Genomic DNA, 19280 nt, shown 5'->3' on the forward strand with positions numbered 1-19280 from the left:
AATGATACTAAAAAGACTGTCCTTCGGTTAAATGTTTGGATGAATAAAATGTTTCTTGATTTGAAAGAATTGTTAAATTGATAATTGGACAAATTGGCCGCAGTATATAAACTGCCCATTAAAGAGTATATGAATGGTCTGTGTTAAAATGTATGAATAAAACTAATAAATTATATGGAAAAATACAGTTTTTGAACGGTCAGTATTTACATAATACAGATTTTGAACTGTCTGTGGTGATACATTAAGTTTTTTTTACTGTCAGTGGGAAAATATTCTGATATATACAGTTTCTGAACTGTGAATGTTAGCATTTATAGACAAATACAGTTTATGAATTGTCAGTGGTAATCTGCATTGATAAATACAGTTTCTGGACTGTCTGTGGTAGTGAATGCACATGGGCGGGGCCTGGGTCTCCGTCTCGGAGTGTAGGGCGTGAGCGAGCGGCTGGTGGGCGCGCCCGCTGCGACGTTGCGGAGGCTTCAAGATGGCGGAAGCCCTGACAACTCAGGAGCAGCTGGTAAGGGTCTCTTTGTGGATTTTTTCCTCATTTCTGCACCATGTTCAGTATGTACACATATCACGTTCAGTTTGTTCTGTAACCGGCGATGTTTTTCATATATTTTGTCACGGTGACTGTCCCTGGGAACGATGCGGTCTAGTAAACAGCCCTGGCCCGTTCGCACCCTCCGGAGTCTACTGACTCCGGTGTGACTGACAGCAGTTAGCATGTGTGTTAGCATGATGGCGTTTGCTAGTAGTAGTAGTGGTGGTGGTGGTAGTAGTAGGGATCACTTAACCGGCTGTGTATCTCGAATACTCGTAGCCATGATAACCCAGCTTTAAATGGAGCACATTGATATGTTCATACCGCTAATGTTAACCAGCGATGCTTCTTTACCTATGGTTTGACCCATACATGTGGCTTCTGGTGTCTTTAACGCTATCGTTAGCCATCCAGCTGCCACATGTAACCTAGCCGCTGGCTAATGCTAATAGCTATTGTTGACTTGCAGGGAATTTCCTCGACAGCTATCTTGCTTAACGCTAAAAATCATGTTGGACCAAGTGTGAAGGTTAAAAATGAACAAACACTGATTGCTTTAAGTGTTGATTGTCATTATGCACAATGACACAGTTAAGACAGACCAAGATCACGACTCCCATCGCACAACGCGAGTGTTTGCTATGAGCCAACTAGCTAGCCGTTTTCTGCCTATCAGATTTACGGTCGAGAATTCACAGAAGTGATCCTCCGGTTCCTAGCATTGTTGTTGCCATCACTTTCTAATAAAGGGGGTGGGCCTGACATTTATAGCAAACCTCAAATGTCACGTAGCAATCCAGATGACGGCTTCATTTTATAGCTAGCTCACTTGTTATATTTTCATCAAGCACTCACAAAGTTAACTGATCGGTAAGCTAAGTTACAGGACCCGCTTATACTGCTCCCCAGATTTGCCGATGTGTTTCTTGATGGCTAACGTCGCTTTCCCACATCCAGTTACGTCAATCGATTTGCTGCCCTGAGGACACTTTCTTTACAAAACGTTTGCGGTTTTAGCTCGATGCTGAAATCAACGACTTGTTGCCTTGCCTTGGATTATCCCCACCAAGGCTAGCAACCATCCCGGGGTTGGTGTTCAGTCACTGCTGGTGGCATACTCCCTGACTTGATTATAGTGCCCCAAATGCGAAAAATTATCCCAGATTACTGTTGGCCATTTACAAACATGTTTTTGCAACATCAACTTTGATTTAGGGAAACATTTGAGGTGCAGTAACAACATTTGTAAGGAAGGTTATATACAAATTATGCACAAAAAATATACTGCCCGTAACTGAATGCCAACTCAAAGAGTGGCATTAAATTGTACATCTTTAGATTCAAGTATGTGTGTCTGATTTGATCCCTTGCTTCTCTTGCCTCGATTAAAATGCAAGGACCAGGTGTTGGTTCGGTTTCTCTAACATGTGTGCGTTCTTGGCACAGAGTTCAGACTATGTCACAGTCTGAGAGTCACAAGTCTTTTCAAGTCTAAGTGTTGTTACTCAATAAACAACCAAGTATAGATTTTCTGGACAGGCTCATTTTTGTGCTGGTGATGTGAGTCCATACATTTATGTTTCTGAATGTGTTATAATGCAGTGGTGTGCCACATTGTTATCAACAAAAACCATCTCTGCTGGCATCAAAAAAAAACAACTTTTCCCATTGTGGTTGATAAATTACTAGTATCTATCTATCTATTATGAAATAAAACCTTCACAATCAGGTAGAAAAGGAGCAGAGGTTACACAGCAAATGCCGTATATATATTTAATGTGTGTATATTTTAGCCCGTCATCTAATCACAAAATTGATCATGAGACAAAATACATCTGCATTCTTGTCCTATGAGAGGGTAGATTCAAGTTTAGTATATAGCTGATGAGTTAATCTGTTGTACCCATTCATAGACTCTCCTTGTGCTGGTTACATATTTGGAGGACAGATGCAGCTCACTTGGGTGACAACAAGCTGACTGTTGTCTCCTAGCATATGAGTGCTCTCATCCCCGGCATCTTCCAGGGGCACAGCCTGCTGCTGCCATCTGTATCACACATTATTGTAACTTTGTCAGGGAAAGAACTACAAAGCCGAAGGGGCTGACAGACTCATGCGTTTTGCTTGTTCATGTCAGTTGTCATCCCTATCTCTCTTTCCTGTTGCTCTACTCCCTAAATTCCAAGCGTTTGATGTATTTTTTACCAGTTTCTCCTCCTCTGGTTATTGCACAAATATTGTATTCTACTTTAATCTCACCTCACCTTTTGTCCTCCACCTCCTCTCTCATGTTTGTCCAGGCTGTGGAGGAGTTCCTGAGTGAGGTGCGTAGCAGGGAGCAGCCTCACAGTGCTGGGCTCGTCTCTCAACCTACAGCTGTAAAGTTTCTTATGGCCCGCAAGTTTGACGTCTCCAGAGCCATCGACCTCTTCCAAGCATACAAGGTACAGCGGCGCTTTGATTGAGCAACAAGGCTTAATTAGGGCTCAAATATCTGGGAAAGATATTCAATTGCAAATTTTCTGACCTGACCTTTTCTGAATATTGCAATTGTGATTTGAATTGCGAATAATTTCTTCAGGCTTATTTGGTGGCGTATACAGTATAAACTTGATACATTTGTACAAATAATCACAAACTTTGCCTGTTTGTAAATTAAAGGAATGAGATAATTTGATGCAGTTGCTTGTTTAGGCCCTCCAAGGGTCAGTTGGACTAACTTCTAAGTCACAGCCTGTTTTCTATGGAAAAAACTACTGTTTAGTTAACAGTTAGTAAGATATTACATTAGTGATATACTACATTACTCAATGTTTAATACAAAAAAATCTTCATATAATTAAAAATTTGATGTCTAACTGACAAACCCTAATGGTATGTTGATATATGAATGATGTGCTTGCAAGTCATAACCATGCCCTACCTGTTATTCAGAACGGAGTAACGACATGCTGTAGGTCTGTCCTCTGAGGTTTCTTTGTACACCCATACAGGAGGTGTACACAATATTGTGAACACCCATAAAATCTAATGAAAACCAACACAAAATCCCAGCAACAAACCTACCTTTGTGAAGCTAATTGTTTTATATTTCTGTTAATACTGTGTCAAGACAGGTGCTGAGGTTTTTGAAGCTGCATCATATGTATATTCTGGGTCAAAATAACATGAACTTTAAAGGCACAATCTGCAACAAAACAAAAATGTTGTGTGCCACTGACATTATATCCACAGGATTGGAGCCTGCTCCCATTTGAATGACAGACTAACACTAGACAACAACTAAATTCAAGTTAATAATGTTTTTTTTTGATGCTGTTTGTTTGCATGCTAATGACTTCACCTCTTCTCTCCTGTCTCCACCATCAAAATTAGAACACAAGAATCAAAGAGGGCATCATCAATATCAACCCTGACGAGGAGCCCCTACGCTCTGAGCTGCTGAGTGGAAAATTTACAGTCCTGGTGAGTGTTGAAGCAATTATCAGCTACATTTCACAAAGTAACTGCTGCTTATCATTTCACAATAACACCCCAGGGTACACAGAAAATTGTGCACATGCTGGTCATTAAAGAAGAGTTCTGTGTGTTTGTGTATGTGCATGTCAGTCTGCACATGTATGCTTGTGTTTTTTGTTTGTTTTTTTGTTTTTGACTCAGTTTATGTACTTGACTCGTATGGATGGATGGTCTCAATGTGTATGTTCATAATCACAATTTATAGCTGCCCTTTCTCACGAATCACATAGAATGCAAGTACAGTGAATTTGCATTGATGTGTATGATGACCTGTTAATGTTCCTACCAGCCTGGCCGTGATGCAAAGGGTGCTGCTCTAGCACTCTTCACTGCTCGTCTCCATCGGCCAGATGTCACTACCCACAAAGCTGTGCTGCAGGCCATCATCTATCAGCTGGACAAAGCCATAGAAAGGTGATGCCCTAATTCTTTATACATACATACATTCATTTTGCACTTTACCTGAAAGTCTCTCAGGTATGTTTTATAAAATTATATGTATTTCTTATGGCTTCTTTTGACCACTCTCCTCTGCTTTTAGTTTTAAAGTCTTGTCCATTCCTCCCCAGTGTACAAACTCAAAGAGACGGGCTCATATTCATCTACGACATGACCAACTCCTGCTATGGCAATTTTGACTATGAGCTCTGTGTCAAGATCCTCAATTTGCTTAAGGTGAATATAAAGAACATCCTCTGCTGGTCTCTGATCTGCTTGCCTTCAAATTTTGGTGTCAAAATGGTCTCTCTGAAATTAAAAACCCTTTCATCCTTATGTCTGTCTGATGTTTGTATTTCCTAGGGGGCATTTCCAGCTCGTCTAAAATGTGTCTTCATTGTGTCCTCACCTCTTTGGTTTCGAGCACCTTTTGCGGTTCTCCGCCTATTTGTGCGCGAGAAGCTGAGAGAAAGGGTATGTATGTCTGTCTTCATTTGGAGTTATTCCGTAGTGTGTAAGATGTTTAGTTCTCATTCATCATTTGAAATGTGTTTTCTTTCTTCTCCATTCACCAGGTGTGCACAGTGAAAGCTCATGAGTTGGCCAGTCACATCCCTGTCTCCTCCCTCCCTGAACACCTGGGTGGGACATCCCAGTATAGCCATGTGGCTTGGATCCAGTCCTGTGTTAACGTTCACACAAACACTGTTGAGGGTGACACACAAGAACATGACGCACACGACTGTGTGGGAAGCCTGCTGCGCTCCTACAGCTTAGAGTGCGGCAACACAAGCGCAGGCGCTACACTGTCCCACACCCATATAAACACACAGATAGGCTCTGAGCTAGCCATGGCTAACTCTAACTGCTACGATGATAGCAATGCTAACCCACACAACCACTGTGGTGTGGTGGAGGGCAGGACTCGAGCCCCAGGACAGTACCAGCAGAGCCCACAGTCTGCTGCAAACAGGCCGCAGGGGAACCACCAACACTGGAACGGCTCAGCAGTGAGCGGGGCCAACATGGCTGTCAGTGGCTCGAGCCCCAATGCTAACATGAACAGTCGTGGCCGTCAAGCTCCTCCCCAGTCAGACACGCCCCCTGACACACCGCTTTCCCAGAAAGGTGATGGTGATGGTGATGCGGTGGACGGTGAGGCAACAGACGCCACCCATAGGTCTCAGAATGAGGATGTAAAGGAGGAGGACGAGGAGGATGGTGAGGAAGGGGTGCCTCCGTTGCCTCAGAAATCTTTGCCTCGCCCCCCCCACCAGCCTTCTTCCCAGTCCCCACCCCTGTCTTCATCATGGGGTCCCGATGATGAGGACCGCTGCATGGAAGTGTCTGTTCACATGCCAGAGCAGGGAGGCATGACGGTGCATGAGCTGGTGGAGCATGTGAAGAGGAGGAAGAAGAAGGGGATCTATCAGGAGTACGAGGAGATCCGCAAGGAGCCACCTGCAGGCACCTTTGACTACTCCAAGTAAGAGCTAAAAAATATTTTTAATGCATTGGGCTTTTTCTGTGTGCTTCGGACTCTCTGCTGGTCACTTCCTTTTATTTTCAGTCTCTCTGTACCAAGGTGAAGGAAAATGACTCCTGAAATGAATGTCCGATATTACATCAGCCCGCTATTCAAATCTGTCGTGTTACCTCACATTGTATTCAATTCTGCCTTTACAGAAAACTGTCCAATCAGATAAAGAACAGGTACAGCGATGTTCTCTGCCTGGATCAGTCACGAGTGCGACTCTGCCAGCTCTGTGATGACGAAGATGAGGTGATAATTAATTCATCAAACAGTTCTTCTCTGGGTTTATTTCATTTACAGATGTTCTCTAAAAGTTATTACTTTTATGGATGAAAGATGATTTTAGTTTAGTTTGCTGCTAAATTGTTACTTTGCTGCCAACATCAGTCATATTCGGATTAGGCATCTGTTCCATCTTCTCATAAGAAGTATGTATTGTTTACTTCTTAATATTCTTGTTATATATTGCATGCATTTAGTTGAGCAATTAGTGGAGGGCACTGAGACTGGCTGTAGACATAAATGTGGAAATTTGATGTTGCATTAGCAGTTACATTAGATTTCACGACATTTGTGTGTCAACATCTTCACCTGTTCTTATCTGCTGTATCTGATATGTGTGATTAGAAAGTGGAATGCTTGACAGTATCATATACAGAGGGTTTTATGTGGTTAAAAGGAGAGGCCTGTTTTTTGGCAACCTGTCTCTTATTTTTGTAAAATGAGTACAATGTTATGTGTTAACAATGGCCAAAACTATGAACATAAAACCAGGTTGTAAAAAGTCATTCAGACAAAATAATGGCTTCAGAACAAATGTAGGTATTGGCAACTAAAGTGAACTGAAGAAACTGAGGATTGACTGAATCTGCTGTGGATTCATAATGTATTGTTTATATTAACATTTTTATGTGACTCCAGTCTACATTTTTAACCATTTACTGGCCAAAAAATGTGATTTGTGGAACCCGCTCTTTTAATAGTAATGTTCAGTGTCCTCCTACAGGAGGCAGTAGATCCTAACACATAGCAGTGCGTCTCATCCTTCTTCTGCTGTGTGTTTTGCAGACATCGGATTACATTAATGCTAGTTTCATGGATGGGTACAAGAGGGGCAACGCCTACATCGCAACTCAGGGTGAGCAGCAATTACAGTCTTACTCCTTATTATCTTTACACAGCCCTTCATGCAGTATACACTTTTTCTGCTCCAACCCTACTTAGTCCAACCTCAGTAGGGCACAGTTTGGTGTTACCATGACATGACAGACTTTCATGTCTCTCAGGTCCTTTGCCAAAGACGTTTGGTGACTTCTGGCGCATGGTGTGGGAACAGATGGTACTTATCATTGTCATGACCACCAGGTGAGACTCCTTTTACCTCTGATTTTTTTTTTAAAAGTCAGTTGTGTGTTAGAGATGCACACAGGGTGTTTGTGTACAGAAGTGGTCGTCCCAGGTAATAACATATCCTTGATGTGCTGATGGTGAGATTAAAAAGACGTGAAACTCTGTGTGTGTCTCAGGGTGGTGGAGCGTGGGCGCGTCAAGTGTGGTCAGTACTGGCCTCTTGAGGAGGGCAGGACCGAGCAGCACGGATATTTCTTGGTCAGGAACACGCACATCCAGGTGTTTCAAGACTTCAAACTCTCCCATCTTGAACTTTACAACACACAGGTAAGTCAAACCGACTGCATATCTTTGATGGCTGTAGAGGTATTTAAAATTCTAATAAAAGATGACTTGATATGGCATTGATGACTCTGGATTTTGGGATTGCTTTTGTCAGTGGAATCTCTTCAGTTTTTAAGATATCACCATTTCATATAATCTGACAATAATACTTGGCATGGATATTGGCCCACATGCTCATACATGCCAGTTGAAAGGAAAGAGTCGAATCTTGCTCTATTCTTCTATGAACCTGTGTGACCTTTCCTTAGTCTGGAGAGAGACGGGAGGTGTGCCACTACCTCTATGTCAGCTGGCCAGATTTCGGGGTGCCCAAAAGTGCTTCGGCTATGTTGGACTTCCGTGAGCATGTACTTCAGAGGAGGGAGGCTGCAGTTCAGAGCCTGGGCTCTAGTTGGACGGGGCCTCCAGGGGGCCCCCCTGTTGTCGTGCACTGCAGTGCCGGCATCGGCCGCACAGGTAAACACATTTAGCATCATGGGGTTCAAAAGTACTGTCACAATGCATTTAGTAGCCCCTTTATTAGATAAACATTTTTGTTTATGCTTTTTGTTCCTTTGAGGTATGTGGCTTTGTCTTGGCACACAATGTTGTTACTGCAAAACCAAACGATTGGGCAAGATGTGTAACTTTAGTAATGCTGGGTATCATTTGAAATTTGAAAACTGGTGAGTTTTGGTGCTGATACAACTTTTTATGCCAACATTTTGCTACAAAACCCTTTTTTTTTTTTTTCAGTTAACGAAACAAAACAGTTGTTTTGTTAAATGATGTCTAAACACAAGACGAACAAGAACTTAGCCTAAATATGATCCAGTCTAAAATTGATGAAATAATGATTTTTAATCCGAACCTCTCTAATTAAAGAATACGTAAAGAAGAGTGAATCTGAGCAAGTATTTGATGCCAGCTTTCAGGACTTGACAGTTTTTGATACTCTGTCCTATGGACACATTCGGTCAGTACCAAAAAATTATCAAGGTTTGATACCCCGCCTTAAGAGTATTTTAACAATATTCAAAGTGGCTTCAACATATTTTCTTAAATGTATTCTTAAAAAGGATAGAATAAAGTGTCTACCCAGTACTAGTGTTTTAGATTTTCCTCAGTTTTTTTAATCTGTATTGTCAAGTCTTTTTTGTGACCTACTAAGTATGTGTGCTTAATTGAGTAACTTTTTCTTGTGTAACTTCTCAATCTGTGCTTTCCTCCCTGCTTCCCGACCAGGCACGTTCTGTACACTGGACATCTGCCTGTCCCGGCTGGAGGATATCGGCACAATAGATGTCCGTCAGACGGTGCGGCGGATGCGTACACAGAGGGCTTTCAGCATCCAGACCTGGGACCAGTACTACTTCTGCTACACGGCAGTCATAGAGTATGCCCAACGCAATGGGAAACTGAGCCCAGTGCAGTGGTCTGACTCAGACCTAGAGACTGACAGCGAGTGAGAGACACATGGAAGGATAAAGAAAACAAAAACGAGTGGGATACTAAGCCGAAGTCATAGGAACGAAAGAGTGAGGAAGAGGAGGGAGATGACTCTTCTGGTGTAAGAGAGAAGAGACAAAGGATGGAGATCTTGTTTTGGCTCTTGATGTAATGATGCAGACTCCCACAGTTGCTCTTCCTTCACATGAATGGATAGACAGAGGAGGTGAAGAGCTAGAGGAAAAAAAAAAATACAGGGAGTGGAGACTGTGCGTTGGGTCAATGATTGAGCAAGCTGTCCTGCCAATTTCCGAGCCCCTTTTTTATTTAGCAAACTACAGGGGACTGAACCTGAACCTGTCTTGTTGACAAGAGAGTTGTACGAGTTGTAGCATTTTTATATTGACTTGCACATGAGGAATGACAAACTTGAACTTTACCCCTTGAAGCCCTCCAAACCCCCAGTCTTTGTTCCTCTTTTGTATTTCTTGTTCCTTTTCAACCCTGAACAAGTCTGATCACAGACTAAATGTGAGGGGTACGAAAAGGTGAAACTTGAAAACATTTTTTGTTTTGTTTTGTTTTTGTTTTTTTTTTGAGAGGAAATGGTTCTGCGTGAGCAAATGGTCATAAGGGACTATAGATCAGTGTGTGAGCCATTTAGTCCATTTCCGTTTTATCTTCATTTTCCATGCCCTTTTTTTTCTATGGTGCATTTTCTACGTGTGTTTCATATTTGTGCATATGTAGACTAACTTTTCAAAGCCAAAGTCCTCACCCTGAATGCTTGGATGTACTCCTTACTGAGATATTATAGACTGAAGCCCATGTATATTCTTGTAACATACATTTATACATTATTGTGCATAATAATAACAACCTCGGAAAGAAGAGCAAAAAAAATGCCTTGTTTTAATATAATTGACTTAACCTTGAGAAGAAATATCTATGTAGCGAGCCAGGCTATGACAAAATATAGAAAAGGGTTGTGGTATTAAAACTGATATCGTATTGAAAATCTGTGTGATTTGTCAGGTCTAACATCATCTTTACTGTTGGAGCGTTCTGATTGGACGATCTTGAGTAATTTGGCCTTAACTTGATTCACTGCCTCGTCGTTCTCAGACCTAAACCATACCTGAAACTGTAACCTTTTATTTCCCCTTTTGTTCTTTCCCTTTTTGAATCTTACTCCCTTGATATACCACAACTGTTGTGTTTGATTCTCGAGGCATACCCTGCCTCCGATAATTGTGCCTTCAAGTTTTCCTTAGCTTAATGTCTCGCTAGTGTAGTAATAACACCCAAACTAGTGCACTTGAATAGTACACGTTGACTGTGTCACACAGGACACCCACATTTTGCCTATAGTCCTGTACATAGTACACTACTTATGAATAACATGAGAGTAGTGAGTTACCTGGGACTAAGCTCTGGTTGGAGACATGGCTATTCTTTTATCATTTGACCTCAGGGGGTAATTCTAGTGTTTTTTGCCTAGTGTCAAAGATCCGTGTCTGGGTTTGCCTCTGGTAAATTATCATTTAAGAAAAAAACTATATCAACTTTATTTTGTATTTTTTACTGTATTGTATCCTACTATATTTATGTCTTTGTAAAACTTCTACAATATCAGTGAATGTTGGTACGATGCTACAAAGAAAACAAACCAGTTATTGCATTTGATAAGCTGAACAAATCAGATGGGGAGTGACATATATTTTTTGTTGTTCACAATGAAATTTTGGTGGAAAATGTCACTTGCCATTGTATTTTCAGAACTGACTTGTATAAATGGTGATTGTTCAATTGTAGGACAATAAGGGGGGTTGGGGCGAAGCTAACGATTATGTTTTTAGAGAGCTTATTGTTAAACTCTTCAGTAACAACAAGTACATTAATGTCTTACAGTTGGAACCCAATGCCAAGGACAAAACAAAAATCAAAGCTATCAAAAGAAAAAAAAAAAAACACAAGTGGCTGCCATTTCTGTTCACAAAACCCCAGCTTGGTGTCTATGAGAGAAAAAACAGTATAATTTAGAATGGGTTGAGGTTTATCAGCATGGAAAGCGAGCCTTGAATGTTTTTGGGGTAATGGTGTCCGAGCAATTTAGTCAAGACAGACACGGATATTGTTGGTGAATGTGGACCCTGCATCCCTCAATGCCAAAGGCCCAGGCTCACCCTAAAGATTTTTTTCCTATCACACATCCTCAACAGCCTACTAGCATGGACCTACCAGTGCAGCCTTGCATCCACGGACACAGAAAGACAGAGACGGAGCACCTCGGGAACATTACTAAAGATTATGTATAGCCACAAAATGGGAGAGTATGTATGAAAAAGAGTCTTGGTCCCCATGCTACTTTTTAATTTGTTGTATGAGAAACTGAGAATGCAACGTGCATTTGTCATTGGTGTTAATCTGATGTTTCTTTCTGTGCTTTTAAGTTCTCGTGATTGAATTACGGCCTTTTACATGCTGTCAGCCCGGCTGTCCCATTAAAGCAATGGTATTACTATCTTGAATGAGTACAAAGCAAATGTGATCTCTTCTTGACTTAGTTTGAGCGGTGCATACATTAAATGTGCAGCATGAACATGTACACCATGTTTTCAGTTCTGTGGCAAATTATTTTCACATACAGTTGACTAACTTTCAGGGGCCTCGTCAACTATTTGAGCATTTTTGAAAATTTGGACCAAGCAAATCTTCATTTTCCTTTCTGGATAGACTATGGTCTGTGCTGCACTTTACAGTACAAATTTGATGTACTTGTACTTCACTTGAGTATTTTCATTTGATGCCACGTCATACCTCCACTCCACTACATCTTAGAGGGAAGGAGCAAAAAAAATACTTTGATAAAAGCAAATGTATAATGATGCAAACTGAGGCTGGCTGTATATAACTGCAGCAGTTATTAGTCTATTAGGTTTGCAATGGGAAGCAAACTGAGTCAAGTTACAGAAAATTACAAAGTCATAGTCACCTCTGTGCTATTTAAGGTCAGTGTTAAAATGGTATTTTGCTTCTCAGGTCTTCTAGACACAAACATTTATGACTCAGGCTGTAGTTAGTGATTTAATTCGCTTTCATTTCAACATTTTGAAATCTTAATACCCTACAGTGGGGGGTTTGAGACATCAAACAATATGTAAACATCAAACAGTTAAATATTGTCTGTGACATCTGTAATAATGCAACAAACAACAGCTGAGTACCAGAAGTTACACACCCTTTATTAAGAATAAATATACATGTGCACCACCAAATGGGAGCAGTTCAGTTTAACTTTACGCTGAGAATGAAAACACTCTCTAAACCTACACATAGTGAAATTATTACAAAAGTATGTGTTTGTGTGTGTGTGCTGTTGTGAGATTAAGATGAAGAGAAGTTTCAATCTTCATCCTTTTCTTGTGTGTGTGTGTGTGTGTGTGTTCAGTTAATCTGTTGCAGGCTGAGTGACTGAATATTAAGCCATGCTCTACCTTCCCACATAACTGACGCGCTCTCCAAACAGAGCTAGGTGTCATTTTCACAGTGCTGTTTTAGAATTTAACCTTCCAGGGGAGGCAGCATCACCTGCGAATGTGGTTGTTTTGAAATACGTGGGGGTATGTTTTCTGGGCACGGGAGCAGGAGGCGCAGCAGACACTTCTGTAGTAAGGGTAAATGCAGAGTCGGGCTTGAACCACCACCATACAGTTATGATACTGGTCGCTGCATGATGGATCTGAAGAGAAACAATGGGAGAAGCAAAGCAAATTTCATTCTTTCATTCAGTGCTACTCACTACACTCTTCTGCTTAGAGACGATAGTAGGCTGGTCACGTCATGTCTTGGTGGAAGTGTCAGTGTTAATTCAAGAGGCAATTCCTAAGTCTTCAATGTTCAATACAGAGTCCGAGTCGCCAAATTCATACTGATCTCAAGTCAAAATCAAAGTCCAAATCAATCGGACACAAATTCACATGTCATAATAAAAGCTAGATATTGGTTGTAGTGACTCAAGATGTGGTCTGAAGCTTCAGTGCTGCATTTTCCAGTTGAAATGAACTGAGGATCCATTTTGATTTGTATTTGTACTATACCCTCACCCTCCATCAGGCTTTTATAGTGGTGCATCCATTAACCACAACAATGCAGAACATGCTACAAGACTGATTATTTAAAAACAATAATTAGGTCACATGTGTCTGTGCGTTGGTACTACTGCCCTGTTTGATTGTGTTTACGACCCATACTTCATGTTCACAAGTCATTGATACCCCAGAACACTGATTAGCCACGGGACATCAGAAGCATTTTGATCACATAAACCAAATGTTCTCGCTCATGTCTTTTTACGCATTGATAAGTCACTCATTGATCATTTTGATATTGGTTTTTGCAAATCTATGCTTAATTTTGGCAGGGAGTTTCCTTCATACATTCATAAGAAAATGTAATTTTTCATCCCTATTGTCTTACAATCAACTTAATTCTTCCTGGTTGAGACAGTAGGCCCCAGATGAACATCTTCATCATGGTAACATCATCAACAATGACAGCATCACAGAGAAATCTCTCTCCAACCAGGTCCTCTCTGACCCAACTGCACCTGTAGTGGACACACAGCGTGCAATGGCTCTGCTGTAGCACAACTTACTTATCTCAGCTAAACACGGTTGTTTGTTGCATTCTTCTCGGCTCTCTGGGGTCGAACTGGGGTCACAGTGGTCGCTTGGGGCAATGTTGTCGGCAAGACAACGCACCTCACGTACACGGTAGCCTCCGTTGCAGGAGCGTGAACACTGAGGTGACAGAAAGAGAGAGCAGAGGCAGAGATGAAGAGTTACACAGAGAGTATTTATAATGTGATCTGAGGACTGAATGGGGACACCACTTTGTTGTCACAACTCATCCCATACTTTTGAACTTCCTCCAAAATACCAATGCCAAAACCAAGTCATCTTTTATGCATCAGTTGGCTATATGATGGGGTTAATAGTTGCATGGTAGAAGGACAGACTTTGGGAGACTTACCGCACTCCACTCTGTGACATACCACTGGACGCCACATGGCTTCAGTGTGCAGGGCTGAGCTGTGATTGGCAGAGAGAGACTGGAACATTTTAACTGGTCCGCAACCTCCATGCTACCGTTGTTGTTGAAAATACAAGCCACACTCCGGGTCTGTGTGCCACTCCCGCACTCTGCAGAACACTTTAAACACACACACACGTAAGGTGAAACTTCAAATGGATGGTGTCTTCAATGTGTGTATGTGTGCATGTAAATTACCTGACCCCAGGGTCCGGTGTACCACTCCAGGCGGTCCTGACAGGGGCCTGAGTCACACGACGTCACTTCTGGTGGGCGTTCTCCTTTGCAGCTGTCCAATGGGAGATCAGTCACATGATCTATCAGGCACACTGTCGACCGGGTTCGATTGCCTTGACCGCACTCTGCAGAGCACTGAGGAATATCACACACATGCATACACTTTTAATCAGTACCACTTCAAAATTTTAACATGTTTTCACCTCTTCCCCCTGTTGGGTCACATTGTCCTCCACACACACAAACACACACTTCTGTGTTACCCGTTGGCTCCAGAGGGAGGTGAACCAGCTGCGTGCACAGGCTCCCATGTCACAGTTTTGTAGTGTGTCAGGCTTTAGGTTCATGTTGCACTCCTTGTCCTCCTCCACATCACCCTGGTTGCTCACACACACCACCTCCCTGCTGCGCTGGCCAACCCCACACGGCACTGAACACTGGGGGACAGGAGGTGTGAGAGAGGGGTGGAGGGGAACAGTGAGGTATATTTTCTTTTTGCAATGATGGTTGCATTGGTGTTTGTGTGTGTGTGTTCTCACCGGACTCCACTCAGACCGTAACTCCCACTGGCTGCAAATCTTCAGCTGACATGAAGACTTGGTCACCGGCCTATCGGATGACCCACACATCTCTGGTGCCACGGTAACCGAAGTCTCCGTCCCATTGGCATGAACATGAGTGACCTGGCGGCAGATGACCTGGCGGTGCTGAGTGCCGGGTCCACACTTCCTGCTGCAGTCTGACCACTCCCCCACGTCCCAGCTATTAGCCAATCACAGAGGACAAAGAAGGGCTTAGGGGAAATAAAGAGCAGCTTGCAGTCCCATCACAAAAGATGTGGTTATTATGATGACCTTTCTCAAACAGAGTTTGTCGCAGCTCTATGTCTTCATTTTGACCACAGTTATTGTGTGCGGTCAGTTGACCCTGGTCTACAAGGGGCTTTATAAAGCCTGCAGTTTCCCCAAAAGGAGATCATAAAAGAAACAAGAAAAATAAGCCAATTTGTGCTGCTCAAGTTCAGACGTTTCTCCTCGTTCTATTACAACAGAAGTTTCAAACCAAAGAAAATGAAACCAAAAGCCACACCAAAGTGACTCAGTGAGATTGACTGTGACTGACTTATGGCTGGACCGTGTGTGTGTGAGTGATGAAGGCTTCACTCTGAGAGTCTGAGAGTCACAGCACCATGTGGAACTAATACAATGTATGCGTATGCGTGTCTCATTCTGTGTATGTGTCATGACGAATATATGGGACATCAGGTGTGTGTGTGAATGTTGCTCACTACGCAGGACAGGACTGGGTGTTGCAGTCCTCTTCCCGGTTTGTTGGTTCGAGGGCAGGGTCACAGAGGTCAGCAGGAACAGTCGCCTGGGAATCTCTCTCAACACACTCCCAGAGCACCTGACGCCTGCCTGGCAAGTGCGCAGACACACACACACACACAGAAAAAAGACTAAGCAACTGAATGTGTGTTTGTCTGCAAAAAATATGACTGTATACATACACATTCTGACACATTATGGGTGCCGGCACACTACATTTATGCCCCAAATCCTTATTTAGCACAAATTAAAAAAGTGCTATGTAAACAAATGTGCTACATAACAATTTGGAAAGCATGAATTCAATGTGCAGTCACCTTTTCTTTGAATTGTATGTGTTTTCTCACCAGTGCCACAGGTCGTGCTGCACTCTGTGCTCCCACTGTTTGTCCAGCTGTAGGTGGGCTGAGGGTCAGAGTTCACGCTGGGGTCAGAGGGGACCTGGTTAGGGTGGGGTTTCTCTTTGATGACGTCGTTGTTGGTGATGTCGCCTTGGTGGACCTCCTTACCTGAGTGGGATGGGCCTACTGTCTGAACTACAAGAAAAGTGGAAATTTGTGGAGTGGAGCCCAAATTTGACAGGCAAATAAAGGAGGAAAGGCAGTGAAGACATTTTGAAATGATGGATAGCTAAAGAAGCCTAAAATATAATAATGTTCAAGGCCCTGCACATCTATGGTACACACATTTTTGGCTCATTAGACCTTCTCAGATCTGTGTGTCTGCATGTGTACAGACTGTGTTTGATTGACACCTCCGTCACTCTCTTATTTACTTTGTTTCACCTGTTTGGGTGGGACAAATTACACCTTTAATATTAAGGTCTCCCTATAATAGACTCTAGTTAATAGTTTACTCTATAGTGAACAGTGAATATAGATTTTGGTCACTTAGAAATCATCATTATTTGGGGCATGGCAGTCATTTCACACATATCAAATGTGATGCATCGCATTGTTAATTGTTATCAAAAAGTAGTGTGCATGTCATGGACCACTATAGGAATTTTTAAGGGCACTACATAGTGAATAAACTACTCAAAATTCATAAACTCAGACAAAATTACACATTGATAAATATAGTGCTCTATACAGTTAATACTGTAGGGAATGATTTCGGACATGGCCATGGAGTCTGGTGACCTCTTGTAATTCCCAGCATAGTTCCATCCACCTTCAACCTGGGTCCCATCAGTTGCAACAATTATAAACACCTGTGGGGATGTGCAGGTCATTTAGGAATATTTGTTGTTTTTTGAGATCTCTGGTAATTAAAAAATAATCTGTCAGCATCAACAGACACAAATCAAGTTATTTCTTTAATCTCTTTAATGAAGGTTAAATATTAGGTAGTGAAATGAAATCTGGCCCATGTGATTATTGTCTCAGTGTGCGGTAAAGAGCTCTTTGCCAGAACTAAGTTTGGCTGCCTTCCTGTATCAAATGTTATCGAAATACTAATTAAATTTTCAAAAGGACAGTTTTGCTGAAAATGATACATATTGGTGTTACCATGACCTTGCAGTGAAATCTGAACTGAACACGCACACACACACTGCACTGTACGTGCAGACACAAACAGAGGCATCTGTTATGTGTTATGCTCCCTGAGGGCAAACCAAAATATTTGGTATGAGAAAATGGCATTGTGGCCATTTAGGGTCACTCTAATACAGTTTGTTTGTGTATGCACACTAGTGTGTGCACTCACCCAGGGGCAGAACATCAGAAGGTGCATCTGGCTCAGGAGTGGGGTGTGTGTTTTGTGAAGGCACACTGTATTCGTAGTATACGCTGGGACCTGGTTGTTGGTAGATCAACTGTGGGAAAGAGAGAGAGAGCTGAGGGGTTCATGGTGTTTGATGACATGTCGTCTTGTAGAACAAGCAGTATTGTTTGCAGACAGCATTTGAATAAGAGACATGGGAAGGATGCTGCTCCCATTGTGCGTGCCAGTTTGTATCTCACATAAACATGCAGGTCCTCAGTCAGCGGCCCAGGTGCAGTGATGGACTCTCCATTGCGAGAGCGGATTTCATTGGGCCGCTGGTACGTCAGCTGTGTTCCCACAGCAGTGAAGATCCCCGGCCTGTCAATCACCCAGTTGCCATTGATGATGGAGACGCCACTTTTGGTCTGCAGAGCTGGGGGAAAACCCCATGTTCATCTATCACTCTTTGTCATTCTGAAAGTATTTCTGCTGTTGGATATGTGTGTGTGTGTGTGTGTGTACCAAGGTAGCTTCGGCTCTTTATCGTCTCCCGTATGCTGATGTTGCGTGCTCCTGCAGGAATCTCTGCAATCTTATGGTAGCCAACGCGGAGGAAAATCCGAGAGAAATTCCCCTTCACCACCTGAAACCCCTGTCAAAACACACACACACACACACACACATTCACACACTTTTATGCACACAAAGCCACAGGTACAAACACTGCATGTGCCCACGCGTGTGCATCTACTGACACTCTCCCCAAGCTCTCTGCACCATAGTTTCACCATTGCAGACGTGTGTTTCAGCAATATAATCATAAATTCCGCTGGATCACATTGCTGCCCTTTTTTTCTCCTTGTTTGTACTTGTTCATCCTGCTCTCCAACTCTCTCCCTCTCTCTCTTGCTGGAAATCCCACAGCTCACTCCAGTCCAGTCCAACAGTTGGTTTGAGTTGGGGAACCTTTCTGGTCTTCCTCTCCACTCCCACTCTCTGTGCAGATCTCTCTATTATTTTAAGTTTAGAGTTTACCTCTTCTGTTCTTTTCATGTCATGTAGAGTGACAAAGACAGAGATAATCTAAAACAAACCAGTGGTCTCGTAACTCAGCAACTCAGTCTTTTATGCAAATAAATCACTCTTAAAAAGCTTGCATAAACGACAACAATTACAACTTGAAACATGCGTGTAGCTATATATGAATGACATTTATACTTTTTTTCTCATGAGCATGTGGGTGTCTTACCTCCAGAGGGGGTGGGCTGGTTTTGGTATCCCAGGGAAGAGCACCTGAGGGTAAGTAGAGAAGACAGATGAGGTGGAGGAGAGCCAGAGCTCGACCCTGCCGCAGGGAGCTGAGCTGCTGCCACAATCCAGCCATGGAGAGACTGAGGGAGGAGGACACTCACTCACACACACACATACACACACTAATGGGGGGAGTGTGTGTTTGTGAGGTGGGGTTGGCTTTAGGGGTGGGAGGGGGAAAAAAAGACAAAGTTTGGGAGGGATGTGTGGAGAAATACTGAGAGAAAGTGTAGGCACATTTTTCTTGTTTCAAGTTGAGGTCACACCCGTTTTGCACCTCAGTGTGAATGTTGTGACAGCTCATGATGTGTGCTTGTGGCACGAGGACAGGCTCCTGTAGTGTATCCTAAAGCTTACCCAAAAACAATATCTCTCCCTGTGAGTCGTCATGCAATATTGTGAGGCTTTGGACACACATCACTCTTGATCTTGCTTG

The 19280-nt window shown here is 42.6% G+C and overlaps 2 protein-coding genes across 2 annotated transcripts; one reads left to right on the forward strand and one right to left on the reverse strand.

The window, feature by feature from the left end:
- The first annotated feature begins 484 nt into the window (after window positions 1-484).
- ptpn9b (protein tyrosine phosphatase non-receptor type 9b) lies at window positions 485-11695 on the forward strand. The gene is made up of 13 exons (XM_070915161.1): window positions 485-523; window positions 2851-2994; window positions 3926-4015; window positions 4359-4483; window positions 4639-4744; window positions 4871-4981; window positions 5083-5993; window positions 6194-6290; window positions 7110-7179; window positions 7328-7406; window positions 7568-7718; window positions 7985-8192; window positions 8961-11695. The coding sequence occupies exons 1-13, from the start codon at window positions 491-493 to the stop codon at window positions 9182-9184; spliced, it is 2349 nt and encodes a 782-aa protein (XP_070771262.1). The 5' UTR covers window positions 485-490; the 3' UTR covers window positions 9185-11695.
- Window positions 11696-12751: 1056 nt separating this feature from the next.
- On the reverse strand, window positions 12752-18917 carry adamtsl7 (ADAMTS-like 7). Its single transcript, XM_070912401.1, has 12 exons — window positions 18783-18917; window positions 18056-18185; window positions 17791-17966; window positions 17534-17642; window positions 16171-16359; window positions 15784-15913; window positions 15035-15257; window positions 14759-14932; window positions 14457-14630; window positions 14199-14378; window positions 13822-13966; window positions 12752-12906 (listed from the first exon to the last, which is right to left on the reverse strand). The coding sequence occupies exons 1-12, from the start codon at window positions 18915-18917 to the stop codon at window positions 12752-12754; spliced, it is 1920 nt and encodes a 639-aa protein (XP_070768502.1).
- Window positions 18918-19280: the final 363 nt, after the last annotated feature.

The sequence above is a fragment of the Enoplosus armatus genome, chromosome 2 (assembly GCF_043641665.1).
Source record: "Enoplosus armatus isolate fEnoArm2 chromosome 2, fEnoArm2.hap1, whole genome shotgun sequence".
NCBI classification, from domain to species: Eukaryota; Metazoa; Chordata; class Actinopteri; order Centrarchiformes; family Enoplosidae; genus Enoplosus; species Enoplosus armatus.

Excerpts from the sequence above, each read along its gene's own strand:
- ptpn9b (XM_070915161.1), top strand. The coding sequence starts at position 491 with ATGGCGGAAGCCCTGACAACTCAGGAGCAGCTG. Across the intron at positions 524-2,850 it reads TGACAACTCAGGAGCAGCTG|GCTGTGGAGGAGTTCCTGAG; the intron begins GTAAGGGTCTCT and ends ATGTTTGTCCAG. Across the intron at positions 7,407-7,567 it reads ATCATTGTCATGACCACCAG|GGTGGTGGAGCGTGGGCGCG; the intron begins GTGAGACTCCTT and ends TGTGTGTCTCAG.
- adamtsl7 (XM_070912401.1), bottom strand. The coding sequence starts at position 18,917 with ATGGCTGGATTGTGGCAGCAGCTCAGCTCCCTGCGGCAGGGTCGAGCT. Across the intron at positions 16,360-17,533 it reads TTCTGATGTTCTGCCCCTGG|TTCAGACAGTAGGCCCATCC; the intron begins GTGAGTGCACAC and ends CTTTTCTTGTAG. Across the intron at positions 14,631-14,758 it reads CCTCCCTCTGGAGCCAACGG|TGCTCTGCAGAGTGCGGTCA; the intron begins GTAACACAGAAG and ends GATATTCCTCAG.